Raw genomic sequence first — 22,423 nt, forward strand, 5'->3', positions numbered from 1 at the left:
GCAGCCTTAAGCAACCGCTCTTTTTCCAGGGCTCACGCTCCTATGTGAAGGTTTGTTTATTTGGTGGCTAAGTTTTTACCAATGAGGACCACAGAGAACGTCTTTGTGTGGGATGGGAGAGGCAAACTACTCTGCTCTTTTGCCAGGCTAAGGCATCCCTTCATTGTGAGGCCCTGAAGGGCATTCATGGAGTTGAAGGGCTGCTTCTTGATGCCTTGGAGCCTGCCTCAGGTTCTCCTTTGCAAGCTGAGGTGGGCACCAGGTGCAACCAAAGATCATTATGTATCTGCTGAGGGACACTCGACTGCTGGTGTACAGCTTCTGAAAGTTTCTGAGAGGCAGATGTTGCTTCTAAGTTGGCCTAGTGTGAAGAGGAGTATTCAAGCAAGGGCTGTGGTTAGAGGCCTCATGCTTTGGCAGGAAGCACCCACCCACCACACTGAGCCATCTTCACAGCTGCTTTGGCCATCATTTGTCCAGGCCAATTGGTCCTTTCACTGCGTAGTTGGAGGCTGCCCAGGCTGTCGTCCTGGTGTGTTCTTACTTTGCTTCGCATGTTTGGGTCTATAATCGACCTGGAACATGCCTTCGGGCAATGGCATGAAGTAGGCATATTCCTTCCACATGTTGCTACAGCTGATCCCACGCCAGCTATTTAAAAGTTTCCCACTTTTGCCACAATCGTCTGTGTCCGTCCCAAGCTCTGCTGTATTTGCAGTCCTCTTAGTTAGAGGGAAATGCAGAATTTTGTTACCTGGCACTTGTTCATAGACTTGGGTATTCTGCGTTCTGTGTTAGTGGACATCGGTTTTAGACAACACAGTTCTTTTAATGAGTTTACTACTCATTTAGCATCACTACACTTTTAACACTCTGCTAAACACTTATGCACTTACGATTCCTTTGGCGGTAAATGTTCAGGACAGATCTTTGACCCCCGGCACCAAAGCAGACAGGAAGCACCCTTCCGTGATCAGGCCTGTCCTTCGTGACCAGGAAAATCCCAACTCTCGCCACCGGATGAATTTCTCTTCTGGTTATTTCACTCCCCAACTCAACTCATTGTGGTGAAACATCACTATTCTACCATCTCCCCAGAAGGTTTAGGGAGATCTTTAAAGCTCTACATAGTGCACGCACTTGCATGGTGCCTGGCACCCAATAAGCTCTTGATCATTAAAACAGAAAGTTACTATTATTTCATGGTCTCCCCAGCCAACCTTGTCGGTGAGAAATCACCTGTTTCTTCTTACTCCTGAGGGTGCTTCTCATGATTAGCCCCACAGAGACGCTGCTTAGCTGACATCTGGGCCTGACCACTGCTGCCCGACCAACCCACCGAGGGTCTGCTCATTTGCAGCTGGGACGCTGACCAGCCTAGTCTTGGCTCTGCTTCAGCCATGGTGGACACACGAGGCCCACTATTCGGGGCTCTAGTGTTCCATTATTCTAAGCAGTTCATTTCCTAGACACCCTACTGCTTGCCCTTTGGGCCTAACCCTACTGATACCCTGCTGGGTAGTGCCCACTGAGTACACCCTTCTGCCTGTGGCTTCTGCAGCTCACAGCTGGCCAACAGCAATCTAAGTCATGGGAAAGAAACCCAAGAAGGCTCTCCAGGCTGAAGACCAAGCGATGTTATCCAATACCAGAGTGCACTACTGTCTCCAGACCAGCTTGATGGAGGCACAGTTCCCTTGCGAGCGTCAGGGAAATATCTCACACAGGCTTTTCCATTTTAAGTACTCAGTTTCTCGAGCACTTGGAATTACTAGGGTTATAAGCAGACGCCATTAAAGATAAGAGACAACCATCAGGCTGCTTACATAAAACCTTTCCCAAAAGGTGGTCAGATCTCTGACCAGATTTCAAGCCAGACAATATTTTGCGTCTGAGCACACTTTAAATACCTGTTATCTCCCACTAGGGATGGATATGCTTTTCCGGTGTGTAACTCAAAAGTGTTTTCACTGCCAACTGAATAACTAAGAGTTTGCACCTGTTACTTTTCTTAAATTCAACTTAATGAGCCCTGCTTCGTGGCGCTCTCTGTATCTGAGATGCCCTACCACAATCAATCCTCTTGCTTTGCAAACAAAGGGCTTTCTTCCTGACAAAACTGTGTGATTATGAAATGCCTTTTTTGGTGTATATGAAAACTCGGTTTCGATACCCATAATAATCACACGGTGCCTCAGCACGTTTGTTGCTATAATAAAATACCCAAGACTGGGTAATATCTAAAAAGAGCAATTATCTCAGAGGTTCTAGTCAGCATGGAGAGAGGGTCCCACACCATATCCTGACATCAAAGATGGGCACCACAGGTAAGGCCAAGCGAGTGTGCCACAGAGAGTCGCTTACTTTGGCTAAAAAGAGGCAGAAAGAGGAAAAATGTATTATAATATTCCTATGAACGTATTCAAGTGTAATATAGCCATATGTAATAGCAAAAATATTTCATATCCAATGTAGGTAGCAAAGCAAAACACCCAGGGGCTTCTGATCTAAAGAGTTAAGTATAGGTCTATCTGAACATGCTGATCCCTTCCCAACCCAGTGAGACCAGGTTTCCGTCTCTCTGTCCCAGGCAGTAACCACAGCAAAGGCTGGAATATGTCTAGACTCACAAGAATGACGAATGAAGAGAGACCTCCCATGTCACACACACATTCTCACCTAACACTTGGCTGACACCCAGGCAATGCATCGCCCCGTGCCATGGTGTGACAAGCTGACCATTTCCCCAGCAAAGCTCTGACCAGCCGCTAATGGCAGACAGCAGAGCTGAAGACGAGGCAAGCAGACGAGTGGACCCTAACTGAGGCAGAGTGGCGTGTTAGTTTCTACTGTTGACTTTTCATCTTGGGATAATTACATGTTTTTTTTTTTTAAGTTGCAAAGGTATGGCAAAGATTCCCTATTTGCCCATCACGAGGATCCTCTTTATGCTGCCTCATGGAATTTGCAGGAAGCGAGTACTGGTGAGACTGTGGTCTAATCTCCAGCCCCTCCACCCCCACAGCTGTTCCGTAGCCTTGAGACTCGCTGTGTCCTGCTGTAGTGCACACATTCACACAGGCCGCATGACCATGTGTTTCGGGAGATCCCTTGTCTTTTAACCAAGTATTTTGTCTGTTTTTGTCTTACAAGAATCTTCTCTGGAGCAGTGCTCTATTAAAAGTTTAATCTTCCAAACACTAACTTTACTCACAAGGCACAGTTTCCAATGGAAAATAAGGCGGCACCAGACAGACCGCCATGGATATGCTTTATTTTAACTTTCAATAAAACAAAGTTGTAAAAAATAAACAGCTTACTAGTAACAGGACTTTGCCACTTACTGCTAAACTCAGTATTTCGTCCCAAACCAATGGTTTATTTTTGCTACACTGAGGTAAAGGACCAGGCTGACAATGAAGTATTCTTCTGTCTCCTCGATCCATACCAGCTCCACGTGCACGCCTCCTTCTGAGTCCATGTAGTCCACATAGTAAGTGTGCCCCAGGAAATGAGGGCCGTCAGAGGGGTGGGCTGCAGACCTCAGGTACACTGGCGAACTCACACACCAAAACGGCTTCCTGTACTCTTCCAGAAGCGTCAGGTCCATGAAAGAGCAACTCTGCAATTGAGATTGGCAAGTGTTGGGATCACAGGCTCACGTCCACAGGGACTGTGACTGTAAACCTGACTGGAAAGGGTGCCTGTGGCATCCAAGTCCAGAGTCCTGTCATGCATATGGCTGGACCTGCTTTTCACCCGAAGCCCAGTTGGTTAGGACTTACCAGACTTCCTCAGCCCTCATGCTCGCCCCTGTGTGTGCACGGGGACAGTACCATGGCCTGACTAGAGCGACAGGCCTTCCACTAATGAGAGGTCAGTGGCATCGTTCACCTGAGGGTGGCTCCCTGCCCTGGACAACAGCTCTCAATGCTCTAGCACACTGTTGCCTTCCATTCTCGTCACCTGTCCTCGAGCGGCCTCACGTTCCTTCTCTTTGCTGCCCACCATCCTCTTGTTCACATGGCAACTGCACTGGGCTCTCCATCCCCATGTCTCCGCCTCATTCTCTCCTGCAAGCCTCACCATCTCCTGAGCAGCCCCAACTGCTCGTGGACCCAGTGGCACACTCAGTCCTGGGCTATCCGGTCCCTGCAATCTACTCTTGAACTCTACTCATCCATCCCCACAGTTTACCTCCTGTGAGGGCGGCACTTCCAGAATCAGCAGCGTGGGCCCTGCTTCTAACTTGTCTCTTCGCCTTCCTACTTACTCAGTTACCCCTAACTCCCAGCCCACAAGAATTTTGTCACTGTAAGCCATAGTTACTACTGCATCCTGAACTACGTGTTGTGGGGTACAACTATGTGTTAAAAGAAGAAATTATGCACAGCACTAGCTTAGTAAATTCTGCTTCGATGACAGGAGTGTGTGTGGTCACATATGTGACCCTCTGGGTAAATGCTGATAATGTATATCACCCGAATCTGGTTATGTTAAAGGAACAAAGCAATGCTTTGTTACGTTGATTGATACAGGCCTCTGATGGCCTGGGCTTCACAGTTCCTACAAGGAAGCACTGGTCTCGAGAGCTCAGGAGCACAGGGAGCTAACACTCACTGGCTTGCTCATGATGCGGTGGGGAGCATCCCAAGCCAGGCCAGGAGCTCTGCGGTAGAAATTCAACTCGCAGGTCACAGACCAGCTCTCCTTTTTACGTGATAGAAACATGTTACAGATGCTTGCAGTGGCTGAATGTCAGTCATGTGACCCACACAGGACAGTGCTCCAGGGTAACTGTACTTCTCATGCAGTGGTGTGGACAGCCAGGTCTGTGTCCAGCCTTACTGTGTGTTCAGTATAATTCACTATGACATATTCCCTAACCTGTCATGGATTTCGTTTGTCAATCCTTCTCTTGCGTCTTCTTTTGGTTTTTCCTTCATGCCTTGTCATTTTATACATTAGAAGGTTACATCTACAATTCCCAGGTATAAGAGATTATCTTCCATTTCTATGTTTATAGTCATATGTGACTGAGAACTAGCTCATTTTTCATGCAGAGCCTTACTCTGTGGCCCAGACTAGCCCTGTATTGGTTGCTACCCTCCTGCTTTAGTTTCTCCCATGTGTGCGATAAAGACATGGACAAGAACATCCAGCTGAAACCTTTTTCTACTTTATATCCTTCCTTTAAACAAAACAAAACAAAGACATTAAATCCCCAACAGCCAATTTCTTAAATTGCATTACCACTGTTCACTATGCTCAGGGTGGTCAGATTCCTAGAGGGAAATCCTGAGCTATATGGCAAACACATGGAACACAATATCCCTCACTTGGGTATTTTCTTCAGGAGCTACAAGAATAAATTTGCCGTGACACATAATATGGCTCTATACATAATGCCATATGCAGGCCCACCCAACCTCAAACTCAGGAGAGACAACAAACTCTTCCCTGTGAGAAAAGGTATTATTGGAGAAACTGTCCAAGGCCACTACCCGCTATTTCAAAGACTCAGAATCACGCCTTTAGATGAAGCGACCTACCTACAGAAACAACGCCCTGAGCTGGCTGGAGGCCCAGGTTCTGCAGCTGGTAGTGCAGCCTCTGTGAGAGATGCTGTGGAAGTCCCCAGCATACTTGTCGCTAAAGGACTCAGGGTTAGGGTTGAGTCCTCCTTACAAGCAGTTACAGGAGAGACTTTGTTTTCAATACTAGAGCTAAGGTAAAACTTTTTCTCATGGTATAATTTCTATGCTTCCATCTCTAACCACAGAGAACTAAACACCTGCTTTGATCTTGCTGTGAAGAGAAAATAGAATTAAATAACTTTAAAATTACCCTGACTCTTTAAGGTTGACACATTTATATATATTTATAGTCTGTCCTCAAGGTCTATTTTTAACATTAGCATTTTTAAATGTGTTTTTACATCATGGCCATTTCAGTCTATCACAGAAAAACAAAAGGTCACATCTATACTCGAAGATAAGTAGCATATGCCACTTTGACCAAGAGTTAGGGTTTGCTCACAGACGGTCTGAAGGTCAGGCCCTGGTCTTGGGTCACTGTCACTACAGTTCTGCCCAATGTCCACACCAAAAAGCAAACGGAACACAATACAGAGGCCGCGTGCAGTAACAACCAACTTGTGACTTCCAGGGTCCACTCATGCCACTCAGTACAGAGAAGCAGGGGTCACCATGCGTACAACTTGTGACTTCCAGGGTCCACTCATGCCACTCAGTACAGAGAAGCAGGGGTCACCATGCGTACAAAGTCACACGAGAGAATGGAGCCATGGGAACTCTCTCCTAATTTCCTCCACCCTCCCTTCCTGACAATCCCCAACACTAAACCGATCCCCCCCCCCAATTTGGCTACTTCTACTTAGCTTCTCAAGATCCTGGAAACTGGAACAGGAACTCATAACTACACAGCCTTCAGACAGGAGAAAATGTTTCCAGCAAATGCTATTGCCTGGCCAACCTTCAGCTGCCCGCCTCTCCACTGGACAGACTGACTGAATGTGTGCAGGCACACTCAGAGCTATCCAAACATAGCTACAGTCTACCTACCCATTCTTCTCCAATACACTCCATAGACAGCAAAGTAACTCGTGGTGCTTACAATGAGAACGGCTCCCAAGGCTCATGTCTGAATGCTTGGTCCCCAGCGGAGCAGAACTGCTTGGGAAGGGTTAGGAGGCGTGGCCTTGTTGGAGGAGGCGTGAACTGGGGTGAGCTTTGAGGTTTCAGAAGCCTACATCAGACCTAGTCTGTCTCTCTGTCTCTCTCTGTCTCTGTCTCTCTCTCTCTCTCTCTCTCTCCCTGTGGATCAGGATATAAGCTCTCAGCTAGTGTACCTGTCTGCGATGCCTGTCTGCTTCCCACCATGATGAACATGAATTAACCCTCTAAAACTGCAAGCAAGCCCCCAAGCAAATGCTTTCTTTTATAGGAGGTGCCTTGGTCAAGATGTCTCTTCACAGCAATAGAACAGTAACTAACACAAAAGATTAAATAAATACTTGATGAAGATCTCATTCTGCTAAAAAGGATTCTAAAATCTACAGAAACTAGAATACTTTTAAGGGAGGGTTAGGCATATGCATTAGTAGACTTTCTTTTATTATTTTATACATAAAGTTACTTGAATAAAAAAAAAACTTTTGTTTTTACCTCAATAAAGCCATCAAAAATAGTAGTTCTCCATGTAAGTCCAACTTTTCCAATAAGAGGTAGGTGTTCTCTGTTATTGTTTAAATTTATCACCATGAACTTTGCATATCCATTCTCAATGCACTCTGAAATGATGAAGGTCAGTTTAATTACTGCATGTCAATGTGAGGCAAAGAAGATAAGTATTGTCCACTCCCCTGCTGCTCTCCCTCAGGGTGGATGGATAGCAGGGGACACCTGGCCAACAAGACCCCACAAAAACCCTCCAGCACAGATCTTCCATAGACAAGATTCTTGCCCTTAAGAATCATAGACAAAATTGGCAATGCTCTAAATGTAACACTACTAACCAGTACCCAAGACTACTGACATCTGCGACTGTGGGGGCAAAGCCTGCGCCCTCCCTGATGAGCCCCACCCTGAGCAGAAGAAACAGCGCAGGGAAAAGTCCAGAAGCACGGAGACAAATGTGACCCAGTTACGTGATATACTAAACATGAGACCATCCAGAGGAGAAAGCAGGAAACTGAATGGCACTGTTAGCAGGCGCCAGCCTCGCCCCAAGGCCGTCTGCCACTGTACTGGCCACACTTGCCATTTGCCATGCAGCTGTGACTCTGGTGGGCCCCAAGAATTCAGTCCCTCAAAACTTTAGCATTCACCTGTATGCACGCCAGTTCCGAATCTACCATCACCTTTCCTCTTTCTAGACCTCTGCTGCACCCTGGCATTTCATTCCATGCGATGGTTTCTGCATGCTAAGATCTGTTTTGTGAAAAACAATGCTCTTTGGAAATAAAAAGCCATACGCTTCTGAGGCTCATTAACAACAACACAATAATGACACACTTTCAGCTCTGGCCAGGGTTCTTTCTGCTTCAGAAATAAACACAACACAGGGAAGGCGGAAGGTAAAGAGCATGGGGAGGACAGGTTGGTTGGCAATTGACTCTTCTAATGCACATGGAAAGAGGGAACGATGCGAAGGGACTGAGGCAGGGATCTCCGGCGTTGCCTACAGAGAGAGAGGGGCTCAGTAAAGGGAGCCGGACTCAAGATTCCACCCAAGCAAGCAGCAAACAGGGCAGCACAGAGCCATACGGAGGAACAGCAAGCACCTCCCAACAACGAACTCAGAGCTCTTTGCCAGGTGGTGTTACCCAGTACTGACCAGGCCACAGATACCACCAAGGGGCAATCAATAGCACAATGGTAGAATCATTAGGCCCTAACAATCAAATAGAACCAGTTGGCACTGCCTCTGAAGGAGAGAAAACCTTTAGTATTCCTCATCCCTTTTTATGTTCTGACATAAACATCCCCCAGGCATTTGCATGGTTTTTCTACTTTTTTTTTTTTTTTTTTTGCTCCCTAGCTAATTATTTTTAGACAACTTTGTTGTTTTTCAAATCCCCCAAAAAGAAGAAACTCAAGTACCTAACCTCAGTTAGAGACGGTGGAACATGGAGAGACAGGCTGCAGACACTGTCGGGCAGGAATGTCCTCTCCTGGTCCCTTCCGTTACAAAGGCTGAAATGACACAGGCTATACACTAGGGAGGGTAAGGACAGCAGCTTCGCTCTCCACACCTGATTGACAGAGTAACCGCGACAGTGTCAGCAAAACCTACTAAAGTCTTTTGCGTCATCAGGTGGTCTTCCCATGTGTCCTGTTAACTGGGCCTCCATAAAAAGGTGCAAACATACGCAGCAGGACCTGTTCCTGACAGAGGCAACATCGACTGCAGGTTAAAGAGAATAATACTATGTACTGAGGCTCTCAAACTCTGCACTGCTTAATCCAGCAGAGTCTGGGGCTCGCTTTTGTTGTTTTGGTTTGTTTGGTTTTTCTGTTTTGTTTTGGAGGGGTTAGAGAGATAGGGTTTCTCTGTGTAGCTTTGGAGACTGTCCTGGAACTAGCTCTGTAGACCAGGCTGGCCTTGAACTCACAAAGATTCGCTTACCTCTGCCTCCCGAGTGCTGGGATTAAAGGCCAGCACCACCAACACCCAGCTTGGGGCTTGCTTTTTAAAACTGATATGCTCACGGGTTCCAGCTGGCATTTCCCTAAGTCTCAGTTCTACTTTCCATGGCTTTGTACCAATCTCCTATCACTTCAGTCTACCTGACTATAATTTATTTTCTAGAAAACTCCTCCTTCAGATTGGAAAAAAAAAAAAAAATACAAAGATACGTTTGGAGGGTGTTCTCTGAGTCCTGTTCTGTTCTTGCTTAGGACACTCATATTCCTGACAGCAACAAATCAAGGTATCAAGGTAGTAAGAGAAGCAACACTTGGCTATCAAGCATCCTCTTCATGGGGCTTCCATTGACTCAGGGGTGAGTTCATGGCACACTAGCCCCAAGAAGATGCAGTAAGACTCTTAGAATTGGAAAAGACAGCTCAGACACGGGACCAGGGAGGAAAGCCAGGGTGGAGAGCTAACTACAAAGGAAGCCGACTGGGAGGAATCAAAATAGGACAAGAGATGGGTAGTGTTGGTGTGTGCTGTCTAGACACATCCTGTCCTACAATGGGCCTGCATCAAAGCACACTTGAGCTAGGATGAACGTCGGAACTTTTCAATGCGATGAACGGGCGTAGTAGGCTGTGGTTTTTATAGCTTTTAATAAAAATTTAATAAAAAAAACTCACTTGATACAGAATTTGGGTTTTTTCTTCTAAAATAATTTTGACATGGAAAGCAAAGATGAATTTGTAAGTAGAAGAGCTGACAGTGGAGCAGATTTGAGAAGATGAAAGAGACAAGAGACAAACGGCTGAATAAAGGCGCCAGAGCAGGCAGGAGTGGGTATATTTAGAAATTTGAAAGTTCATTTTGGAAAGAAGTGGGACAGCTTTTCCTCTGCAACAGGAAAAACACATACCGAAAAAAGCTGTGACAAGTGACGCAATGGCCAAGGACAGCAGGAGATTGGCAGGGCGGCATGGCGTAAGGGTGGGGTTGGAGGGCGGCATGGCGTAAGGGTGGGGTTGGAGGGCGGCATGGAGTAAGGGTGGGGTTGGAGGGCGGCATGGCGTAAGGGTGGGGTTGGAGGGCGGCATGGCGTAAGGATGGGGGTGCTGGCGGTGGGTATGAAAAGCTGCCACTGAAAACCTAGGGGTCTTTACGCAATTGACTGGAAGATTTCTAAGTAGCAAAAATGAGTGACAACTTGAGTGTGACAGTCCTAGGTGAGAGGCTGACTCAAGGCCACAAATGCAGGCCCATGCTGTGGAGGCAGAGCGCGAGCAGTGGTCTCCTGTCATGCCACACAGAGTGTGAGATGGGAAAGGAGTCACTGGGCTGCGAAGTCACGAGAGTGAAGCCAGGAAAGACCAAAGACCAGAAAGAGAGGAGACCCAGATGCTCAGTTAGGAGTACAGAAAGTGGGATCCCAGCACAGACGGTCAAGAAGAGGCTCCAAGCTCAGTTTCCTAAAGATCAAAGATCTTGGTGTAAAAAGTAAACACACCAAGGGAAAACTAGAAACTATCATTTACATTTTTTTGCACCTCCGTTTCCCAAATTACTTGTTTTACATAATAGATTCTATTTCTATAATTCCCTTACAAAATGTTTTACTATCTAGACCATCTAACTTAAATACATTTCCTTGACAACAATCATACTTCAAATAATTCAAATCACCAGCCAAGGGTGGATAAAAGTCTGATTGAGGTTAATCTGGAGCAGTAGCCAGAGCAGCAGAAATGGGCCTCAGAGGGTGGCCTGTCTTCAGCCTGGGCCTGGGCAGCATGAGGACTGCATGGGCACAGCCTGCCCAGTCTGGAAGGGCTGGACTTGTAATGCCCTACTGTGGGCATTTGTGATGGTTCCACAGCCCCACAAACCAGACAGCTGCTCCATAGTGAGGCTGCAACACGGGCAGCCGTCACGGGTAATGCTTACTTCTCAGGAGTCACGAGAAATACAGAACAGACTCCTAGTGAAGATAGTGCAGTCCAGTGCCTGCTGAAGTTTCTAAATAATCACCACCCAGAAAGGACAACACTGCTTCCAGTGACTCACGTGTCATGATAAATGCTTACAGAGTACAATCTGACCTAGAAACATAGCAAGCAATTAATATCAGGGAGAGAGGTAATGAAAAAGCCACCTATTTTTAGGATCACAGCCACAAAAATAAGGTAATATGATATATGCACAAGATGTAGAAAGGAAAAAACCCTTCAAAAGAATTCACTTTCAGCTGCTGTTGTCCCCCCTTGTCACAGGAATCTGTACCTTGATGACCTCTGGATTTTTTAAAGCTGTGTGCAGTGTCTTACTAAGCCCAAATGTTCAGAGTAGTCAGTATCTTAACAGGAAGCATTGTGGTGATATTTCGTTTGTGATCTCACAAATAAAGCTTGCCTGGAGATCAGAGTGCTTCTCCAGCAACTGCTGAAAACTCAGCTTCATGGGCTCAACTACTGGACTCTTGGCCTCTTCAGTGTGAAACAGGTATTGCTGGACCACCCGTGCACATCTGGAAGCCAATCTAATGACTCTATTCTAGCCACTCTGCTCCTTTAGAGAACCCTAATATGGACGGTAAAGTGAAACCCACATAAAGATATGGGTCAAAATTCAAAATCCAAATGAAGCACGTTTGAGCTGGGCGTGCACACATCACTCCACTCCGTATGACCAAGACCCTAGATTCAAGCTTAATAAAACCTTAATTCCTTCTAGATGCTCAAATCCAACAGGACTCTGATAAAATCCCGTAAGATACTTGGTACTCTAGCCAAGTGAATACATGTATAAATAATTGCATAAGTATTAAAAGCATACATAGGTAATAATAAACCACTAATTTTTATACATTTTCATAACACAATAATTAAGTCTGAACTACCTGCTCCCCTACCCAAGGCAATCACCCAGAGAGAAAATAGTAAGGGCTGAAGAGAAGTAATTAACCTACAGGAAATAAGGTGAGAGTATATCTCATTTTAGAAAGTAGGATGTTCTACATAAAACAATTTTAGAAGAAATATTTTAAGACTTCACATGTGATTGAAAACTTTTGAGATATCTATATGTACAAAATCAAAAGGCAAAAGACAAAAATGGAAGAACTATTTGTAGGAAGTATATGCATACAAGTCACAACATTCAAAATAATGGAATGAAGCATAGAAAAGAAACATGAAAATAGACTACAAAGTATCACCTCCTTCCAATAGGCTCTGCCATCCACACAATGGTAAACGGTTTGCATGAACAGAAGAGACGGTGGTCAAGGGACCTGCCCCTCCCAGAGTCTGAAGTGTGGTTACTACGAGGATCACAAACCTCAGTTAAACGGACGTACCGTTTTTATCTCCCAAGCCATTAGAGATTCTTCAGACCACAATGATGACAACAGAGCTCCATGCCCAACTGGAAGACTGAGCAATTACCCGGGCAACCCTAACAGAGAACAACATTTCCCAAGTAATTTCTGCAGAGAGAGTGTTATGAATTTGAAAATGGACCAATTATTAAGGACAGTTGTCTTTGGGGGTTTGTTTATTTATTTATTTATTTATTTATTTATGTTTACAAATGTCTACAGATTCTTAAATCTTGGAATAAAAAGATATTCTGGTTTCTAGTTCAGCATTAGCTTCAGAAGACACCATTCTTCCCCAAGAACAACTAAGCCTGAACAAAATGAAAAGTAAACTCCTGCTAGATGAGCAAGGAGAGTGGACTCAGAGCAAAACATTGTCTCTACAACTTGAAAACAAATGGGAGCGCACAAGGCATCAGAGCTGAATACAAGAAGCTCTTACTACTGCTCAGAGACCTGAGCAGAAACTGACACACTGCTGGAGAAGGGTGGGCAGGTCTGAGCCATCTCCAGAGGAACGCCATCATGAGCAAGAACAGGCTGCCATCTCCAGGAGCCTTGCCACTTTTTACAGTCAATAGCGGAGAAAATCAAAACAACAAAAACTACTCTCCCAGCAGGAAAACAACCACAGTTTTAGCACAACCCAATCTGTCCAGGGAATGGGAAATATCAACTATAGCCACCAATAACAGACGAAGTAGTTAGTGGAGGAGAGCTAAGAGGTGGGGGAAACACGCAGTATAGAGGGGCAGAGATAACGAGGAATTATTAGGCAGTGATAAAGTGCTCAAAGAATCAACCATCCTCAACGTGTAATGAACAGAACCGCACCAATGATGTGAGCAAACAGAACTGCAAGGAGAGGTAAACAATCTACTGATGGGAGTGGAGACTTCAACACCTCTCCATCAAAAGCAGACAGACCCAGCAGGAAGAAATCCGTATGGACACAGTTAAGCTCAAGGCTGTTTCATGTAACTCAGGAATCAATTCACTCTTCTGCGGCCTTCTAGTATACAGAAACTGAAACAGTTTTCTAGGGTGTAATTTAGTACTGTCACGCCACGCATGACTTTGGGCTCATGTCATACACACACTTTGGTAAGTTGTTGTGAGAGAATTCACAACAGAGTACACACTTTTCTCAAGCTTACACAGAACACTCAGCAAAAAACACTGCATTGTTGGCCACAAAACCATAGTTTAACAAATGCAGAGGACTCCAGATCATAAGGTGTCTTCTGCTAAATGACAATGGATTAAAGTAGAAAACAGTACAATAAAGTCAGCTGGAAAATTTTTTAACATATCATGGTGATCAAACAACTTCAAATAATACAAAGATCAGATAACAATTATTAAGAGAAATCTGAAAGTATTTTAAATTAAATGATACAAACATATAGCTTTTCTCAATGTTGTGAAAAATACAGGAATAAGCTATAAGAGAAGAAAGGTTCATTTTGGCTCCTGATTTGATGATTTTGATGAATTTAAGGATTCCCATGATCAACATGGAAAGGGGGTATGAAGTAGAGAGGAATAGGTCACACTTCCGCAAGGAAGCAGAGGAAGGGTACTGCCTGCATTACGCTGGCCTCCTTCTATTCCCCTTTATCCTGCCCAGGCCTGCAGCACCTGGACAGTGTCACTCACCGACAGTCGGTCAGATGAGCCCTTGAAGACACATCTAGAGATGTGTCTCACTGTCCACAGTGATTCTAAATACAGTCAGGCCAACAATGAAGATCAAACCTCATAACAACTTACCAAAGTGTGTGGCATGAGATAAAGAAGGGCTTTGTGTGACAGCACTAAATCTCACACTAGAAAAGCAAGAACCACCTGCAAACTATTCACGTTTTACATCCTAGAAGGCCACAAAAGAGTGAATTAACTCCAAAATAAGCAGCAGAAGAGAAATAATAAAATTCAGTGAAATCACTAGAGGAAAATCAAATGAACCAAAGGTTCCTTAAAAATAAAATCAATACATCTAGCCAAACTAAGAAAACAAGAGTGAACATAAATTACATAGTTATCAGGCATGAAAAATGGGACATCGGTACAAACGTGAAGGAACATTGAGAGGGCAGTAAAGGAATACTATGAGCAAATCTGATAACCTAAGTGAAGTGCTTCATTCCTTGAGAAACATTATCTGCCAAAATTTTAGATGAGAAGATAATCTGACAAGGACAGGCACTATCAAGGAACTGAGCCAATAATTACCAATCTTCAAAAAGAATAAGGTAAAATTATTTCACTGGAAAATTTCTAAGAAATGATACCAATTTTCTAAACTCTCTTCCAAAAGACGTGAATACTTCTAATGTGTTCTATAAACAAATAAAAACACATGGTACCACCCATTCATGACCAAAAGGAAAACCCTGAATAAGTTATGAAGAGAAAGGAAACTGATAAAGAATAGCTATTTTAAAAATTATAGTTAACATCACAGTTATGGGGAGAAACCCAAAGCTCTCCCACTAATATCTGAGAAACAAAGGATGTGTCTTCACATTGCTACCTTGCAGGGCTGTGCTGGAAGTCTGAGATACTGTAGTGAGACAAGGGCAGGAAATATAAAATGATGGGATTTCTATCAATGTACCTATCGAGGGCTATATGAAACACGAGTTTATAAAGAAGGGTTATCTTCACCACTACTTTTGAAGGTTTCAGTTCATGATCGGTGGCCCCTGCATCGTAACAGCAGCACATAGTACAGCAAGACAACTCACCTCACGGCCAGACAGGCTACCACCCTACTAAACCAAGGGCATGCCTACAGTGAATGCAGTGTCCCCCACTGGGTCCCCTCCTAAAGTTTACAGCATTTCTCTACAGCAATGGCAGAACCAAGCTTTTAACACATGGGGACTACAGGAAAGATCCCAGATCCAAACTATAGCAAAGGGTACCTACCCTAACTGCAAAGAAAGAAGTAAAAACCTTTGTTCACAGATGGTATCAATGTAGAAGATGCAAAACACTCTGAACTGACTCCCCCAAATGCTGACAAAGACCCGAGCCACAAGAACCACCTTACTGCCTCTGGGGATACAAAGCGCCACAGCCATTTTGGAAGACACTTGGGCAATTTCTTTCATTTTCTTTTATTGATCCCTTTTGTTCTTTGACAACTACATGCATACTTGCATACACACACACACACACTCACTGTTTATTCTCACCACCATCCTCCCTGTGTCTCCCTCTCTAACCAAGCCTGTCTCCTCTTCCTCTTCACAAGTTCCTTTCCCGTGTCCATGTCTTTTTGTTTTGTGACCCACTGAGTTTACCGTAACCAGGAGCAGACACGTTACTAGGTTTGGAAACACCCACGACAGCCGCTGGGCTCAGCAACGAGTAGACAACTGAAAATACGAGCCATCCTCATCCAGCCTCCATCAGTAGCCAACAGTTCAGCATGGAGTGGGAGGGCGTCACAGGCTCCTCACCGAAGTCCACGACTGGCTGGTGCCCCCAGTGGTGTGCAGGTCCAGGACAAGCCGCCACAGCTGCCAGGGGACACTGACAGCAGCTGCCACGCCCTGGAGGCGGTGCTTCGCTCTCGCGCTTTCCTTACCTGATTCTTACATTCTTTTCATTCTGTTTTCCACAGCGTCAGACTCCGAGACCACGGAGTAAAAGTGTTGTTTAGGGTACACAACTGTCACTTGTCTAAGCACCCTGAGCGGCACGAGCCTGTGCACTCACCACTGTTCACAAAGAGAAGCTTTTCCAATTAAAGATAAGAGCAGTAATTACCTGAGTATAAACACAGACACTTAGAATGTAGTTTAGTGCCGTGTCAATTCATCTGACAAGAGCCAACGGTCTCCTCTGGCCTCAGGGTTTACAGCACCAGGTAGGCATTCCCTCCTGTGGATCAGACCTCAAATCCAATAGGAGAGCTGTTGGCTACGCACATAAGTCATGCCACCACCACGTGAGTGGGCACATCTTGCCGTGCACGTTGTCATTACAGCTTGTAGGATCACTGACGCCTTATATGCCTCAGCAGCTTGGGCAGAACTTCCAGCTTGACTCCTCAACTTCCTTGCTACCAACATGTCTTATCTAGGCTGGTGGGCAATTAAGTGAAATAACTCAAGTCTGAGATTTTCTTTTTTTTTGGGGGGGTGGTTAACCCTCTGGAGCCTACCTAAAGCAATTTCCTTATGACAGTAATTGTGCTAAGTTGAAAATGTCTATACTACATGCACAAATTTATAGGAATTTTAATCAAAGTTTACCAGACTTTGACATAGAAATTACTTCCTTCAGTAGATTAATGAAAAAGCTAGCACATCCAAACAGTACTAACAAAGGATGAACTATCACACTATGAAAAATCAGAAGAAAAAAAACCTTACATGTGTCTAACTGAAAGAATTCAATCTGAAGTGTATGCATTTCATGATTCCATGTGTGTGAATTCCGTATGAGGTCTTTGTAGAAAGCACAAACTGTGCAGACAGTAAACAGACTAGTGATTGGCAGAGATGGAGGAAAGGTGAGGGCAAAAGCACAAACAAAATGACTGTGTATAATACTTAACAGCAGATGCACACCATTAAATTCGCCCAAACCCATAAAACGCTAACAGAAGTGACTCTCGTGTACACTATGGTCTTTAGGCTATAATAGCATGTTGACATGTGGGCATCAGTTGTAACTAGTGTTCTTCTCTGGGAAGGCATATGGAAAGGGGAGGCAGAACGTATCAGAATGGGATGGTTCCATATTGCCTTCCTCTCAGTTTTGCTATGGACCTAAAAGTGCTCCAAAAAGAAAGGCATACTTCTTAAAAGTCAAAAGCCAGGAGCTGCAAACTTTACTATTACAATCATCGCTTCTCTGTGCTTTATTCTAACTACTCCTCTCAATGCTGATAAAAGGCTACAATATACGATGCCGGGCAGAACCTTTCTCCTGCTTCTCAAAATTGGTAATAATTGGCTTGATACTAAGATCAAATAAGTAGACATTCCTTTATCCTCTTCATTGCTGATCAGGCCCTTTGGCAAGCTCAATTTACACTCCAAAGACACAACTGGACTATCCCCTCTCTTCACCAGGCTGTACCATAACCTAATCAAAATGTTAATGGAGAGTAGTGTAAAAAAGAATAATACAGCATGCTGGAGTCTATCTGTTCTTCACAAGGTCTGCTCAAAGGGACAGTGTTTGATAATCCAGGAATTTGGGATTCAGGAGAGCCCCTCCACCTAACGGGCAAGGCTCCTTACGGTGTCTATAGCCTGTGCTGTGTGGTTTATACTGAGCATTCTTTCCTAGTAGGAGTCTGGAAGTACACCAGGTGTAGGTCACGGGGACCTAGACAGCAGCCTCCATAAACACTAGACTCTCTAGTGAGATCTTGTCGGCTCTGCACAGTCCTGGAGGAACATGTACTGTGAGACCCTGAAAACTCTAGGCATTGTGTGGTTTCCACTGCACTTCACTCCAAACACCTTTCCTCTTTGTTGATTTTATCCACTAATACAGCAATATCCAAAGGACTGTGGATTGTCCTGGTGTGTCAATGAGCTTAGAACTAATCATGACTCATGTCAGTCTAGCTGCCTTTCGGGGATGGGGGGGGGGAGTGAGGGAGTGAGGGAGAGAGGGAGGGAAGGAGGCAGGGAGGGAGGGGGGAGAGAGAAGGAGGAAGCAAGGAAGAAGGGAGGGAAGGAAGGAAAAAAGGAAGGAAGGAAGGAAGGAAAAAAGGAAGGAAGGAAGGGAGGGAGGGAGGGAGGGAGGAAGGAAGGAAAAAAGGAAGGAAGGAAGGAAGGGAGGGAGGGAGGGAGGGAGGGAGGGAGGAAGGAAGGAAGGAAGGAAGGAAGGAAGGAAGGAAGGAAGGGAAAAACTTCACAAAGGAAAACCCATAGGGCACTTTTATAAACTCACCAACATTACAAATCATTCTGGAAGTATTTCCTGTGCTATTATCCATCCCTCTTTCTCTCTTACCTCCTATAAATTGAATTCAGACAGCAAAATACACCCTCACTTATCGTCCCTAGTACTTAATTTCAATAGGAATTCACAAAGAAATAGTCATCAATTATGTGGCGTTCTAGGGATCATAAATTTTTTTTCTTTGAAAACAGATTATATAAATCCCTTAAACTTCAATACAGCAACGACTTGTCAAAGTAACAAAGCACATAAAATCTGAAAGAGTTCTGGGGAAATGGTCAGGGGGTAGTGCTTGCTGTGGAAGCCTTCGTCCAGATCCCAGCAGCATCATGCATCTGCAAAGCCACTGGGAGATGGAGAAAGGACTCCCAGTCAGTCCGATCAATCACTGAGACCATCTCAGAAAATGAGGCAGAGGGCAATGGAGAGAACACTCAGCACTGACCACTGCCCCCCACATGCACACACAGAAGAGCACAAACACACCAGCATAACCTCAAAGAAAGGCAGCTTTCCAGTTCCTTAGATGAGTATGTTTGAGTAAGCTCCATAGAAAAGTAGTCAAAAAAAAAAAAAAGAGAGAGAGAGAGAAAGAAGAAATGACTGAAATCATTGTGAGTGCATACCAAGTCGAGCTGAGAGGTAGCAAAACCTATCCCAAACAGTTCCTTACTATGGGCAGTACTGTCTAGAACCGGGCACATGAAATCATACGACTTAACATACCTCCTGACCTTGCAGAATAGAACACACATTCATCTAAAAGAGCAGTAAAGAGAGGACAGCAAATCCGGATTGGTGTTCATGGCTCGGAGCTGGATCCACAACAGACAGGAATGAACAGCCTAGCAGCATCTGTTTGCATCTAAAGTGGGTGACAATGGCAAGGCTAGGCATGGACAATCTGTAGGCTGTTTCATGAGAAGTGAGGCCATGCCTACCCCAGAGCAGTCATCACTGAGCCAACTCCACAGTTACCCTCACCCACTGTGATGCAAGAATCTCACCCCAAGCATCAAGAGCCACTAGAGAGTTCTGATTTGCTTTTAGCAGCCTGTGTTGAAAAACAGAATCTTCAAAGAACCTTTAGCAAAATACATGAAATGATTTACAAAGTGAAAAAATTGTGACCAAGAGGCAGCCTTCATCAGGCTCTCAGAACTTATTCCGAATACTTCATTAGAACTTTTCCCTCTGAAATGAATATATTAATAAACACTTTGAGGATTTGCATCCCCTATATATTCAACTCTAGAAACCCTTTTTGCTGGTTATTTGCAAATTATTCTACACAATCCATTCTATACCAAAACTTTCAAAAAATAATATATTCTACAGGATGAGGATACACCTAGATATAAAGATGTGCCAGGTTATACTTAGGTAAAACGTGGTAGCTATGCTTCTGTAAGTATGTTTATCAGCTATAACTCGGTGGCTTAGAAGAGAAGGGCGGCTCTGGGTTCTAAAGACGGGCAGCGGTACCCGGCTCTGGGTTCTAAAGACGGGGAGCGGTACCCGGCTCTGGGTTCTAAAGACAGGCAGCGGTACCCGGCCCGCTCTGGTCTCACCTCTTCAGTGATCTCATGTGTCTTTAACATCGATGAGTGAGGGTCTGTTTGCTGTTATCAGTTCACAAGACAAGCAAGTTCAAAAAGAGAAAGGGAGCCATTAGCTCAGTACAGAATGGTGGCTCCCTGCGGCAGAAGGGAGACAGACGGCAGCAGCAAGGACCACACAAGGGCCAGGGGTCATGGCAACAGTCTATTTCTTACGTGTTGTCCCGACTCCCTGATTATTATCTAATCGTTGTCTAAGGCCTGGACACACGGCGTGCACAGAAAAGATTCCAATACTCATTTAAAATCAACATTTTAAATCCAAGTGTTACAGCCATCCCTCTACTCATTTTCCCACAAACTCCCTCATCTATTACCTACTTACCGACCCATCTACAACCCACCTACCTGTCCATCTGCGCTGCTGGAAATGGAGCCTGAGCTCTTACGGTAGGCAGGAGCTCTACCGCTGAGCTACATCCTAACCCCTCCAAATGTATTTCAGAGTCGGTTCTGCACGTTTTTACAGTTCCCATTGAGAGTTTTAAACAAACAATGTCAATCAATTGACGGATGAAACTGGTGCACACATGACTGTACAAGCAGCCCTACAAAATAACCAGGCTCGGGCTCTGTCGGTGTGTGTTCTAGTTCACCGAACCCTCCCCCTGCTACAGTAATCTAGATATTGAATACATGCTAGTCTAGAACCCGTGACCAACTGTCACATGTTTCTCCCTTGGCACTCCAGAAAATCACCCAAGTGTACCTGGTGTCACTTCTCAGTGTGTACTGTGTATAAGGACCTAGCTCAGCAAGCTCTGGGCCTCACTGTTTAAATGCAAGGGTTTTGTCTATTCCCGGGATGGCGCATCCTTGAATTCTGTCACTATCTGTTAATGAAGGACCAAACAGGCTGGCCATGACTCTGTGAGGCCACAGTGTTTCCACTGAGGCTGTCTCATTAGTGCCAGGCCAGGCTTCTCGTGTCTCGGTGAGGATGGATGGCGCATAGAGCAACCTAAATTCCAGGGACATGATGATGATAAAACATTTCATCCTTGATGGGGACAAAGAGTTTAAAAAAAAAAAATAGGGATAAAGTTCTGTCATCCTGAACTGCAATGACATAGCTGAAATTTACTAAATACACCACAGGGTCCCAAGAGAGTTACTCAAACACTGTAAAGGACGAGCCATTCGTACTTTTAAAAGACATTAGACTCTGATGGCAGCAGCTCCCTCTCCTGACTCTTAGTGGAACGGCATGAAGAGGGGGCGCATTGATGCCCTGAATCTGTCCTGCATGCATTACTGCAGGACAGCCTGACAGGGCATGCCTTGTAACATGATACAGATTGAAGTTACATTCCCCTCTGTAAAATACACTCACCAAAAGCAGATCTACAGCACACTCAAGTTTAAGAATTCATAAAACAATCCCAAAAGGAAACAGGCAGGTGGACCAGAGCAGGGCATGCGATCTGAGCTTGAGCTTGCCCCGGCCCGTTTCTCAGTTCTGGAGAGTGTGGCAAATGGTAAACCCTGAGGTAGTGCAAATATGAGAAAAACTGTTTTCTCTTTAGTCTCACCCTGCAAGGCTGTAGCATTCACCCTGTAGCCACATTTACCAAATTCCAGGGGAGAGGGAAGACTTGGAAGTCACGGAAAACAGCCGGGAATACTGGCAGAAAAGAGGAGGCAAGCCTCCTGTAGAGCTGAGGGAGTGTGGGGACAGGGACAGGGACAGAGCTTCACAAGTCCTAAGCAGACAAGGGCCAGGGAGCACAGCCGGGCTGACAGGCTGTAAAGGACCAGCAGGAAGGTGACTCATAACCTGGATATGAGTGGTTCCTCCTCTCTGCCACCCACCAATCCTGGAAACAAAGTTAGCGTCACGTCACCTTTGCTGGAGAAGAGAGTGTAGAGCGTGCTGCACAGGTAGAAAGTCCCGCCGCCATGCATGTCGATGTGCAGCTGGTAGCCTTGCAGCCCATAGTCCGGGCTGTCGTCCACAAAGGGACCCTGAGGATGCGGCGGCACATAAGGGCTGAAAGCAAATCCAGACATACACAAATCTGTCAGCATCACAGACACAATACCTGCCTGGATCATACTCCTAAAAATTATTATCTGTGCAAAACACTACCTCCCACCAATGGCATGCTACGGGCACCCTGATAACCTCCACGCCGTGAACCGCAAAGATCTGTTCCGTGTTGTGCTCACCAACTTCTAAAACAATCGGCACAGATACGGTCCCATGGGCAGCCGTCAGACCAGCACAGCGACTGTGATGGAGATCTACCCCACACGAGGAGGTCTACGAAGGCCACCCGCCCTCTGTTCTCAGTGGCCAAAGACAGGGCCACCAACACAGACCCACAGGCCAGGG

The 22,423-nt window shown here is 45.2% G+C and overlaps 1 protein-coding gene across 1 annotated transcript in view; it reads right to left on the minus strand.

The window, feature by feature from the left end:
• Window positions 1–3,258: 3,258 nt before the first annotated feature.
• Fbxo15 (F-box protein 15) overlaps window positions 3,259–22,423 on the minus strand; it is a 34,427-nt gene continuing 15,262 nt past the window's right edge. The window contains exons 8-10 of the mRNA XM_051202060.1: window positions 21,933–22,078; window positions 7,188–7,312; window positions 3,259–3,622 (exon numbers count right to left, since the gene is read on the minus strand). Of these exons, the coding sequence (XP_051058017.1) occupies window positions 3,353–3,622; window positions 7,188–7,312; window positions 21,933–22,078 (541 nt within the window). The 3' untranslated portion in view covers window positions 3,259–3,352. The remainder of the gene's footprint in view (window positions 3,623–7,187; window positions 7,313–21,932; window positions 22,079–22,423) is intronic.

The sequence above is a fragment of the Phodopus roborovskii genome, unplaced genomic scaffold (assembly GCF_943737965.1).
Source record: "Phodopus roborovskii unplaced genomic scaffold, PHOROB, whole genome shotgun sequence".
Classification (NCBI taxonomy): domain Eukaryota; kingdom Metazoa; phylum Chordata; class Mammalia; order Rodentia; family Cricetidae; genus Phodopus; species Phodopus roborovskii.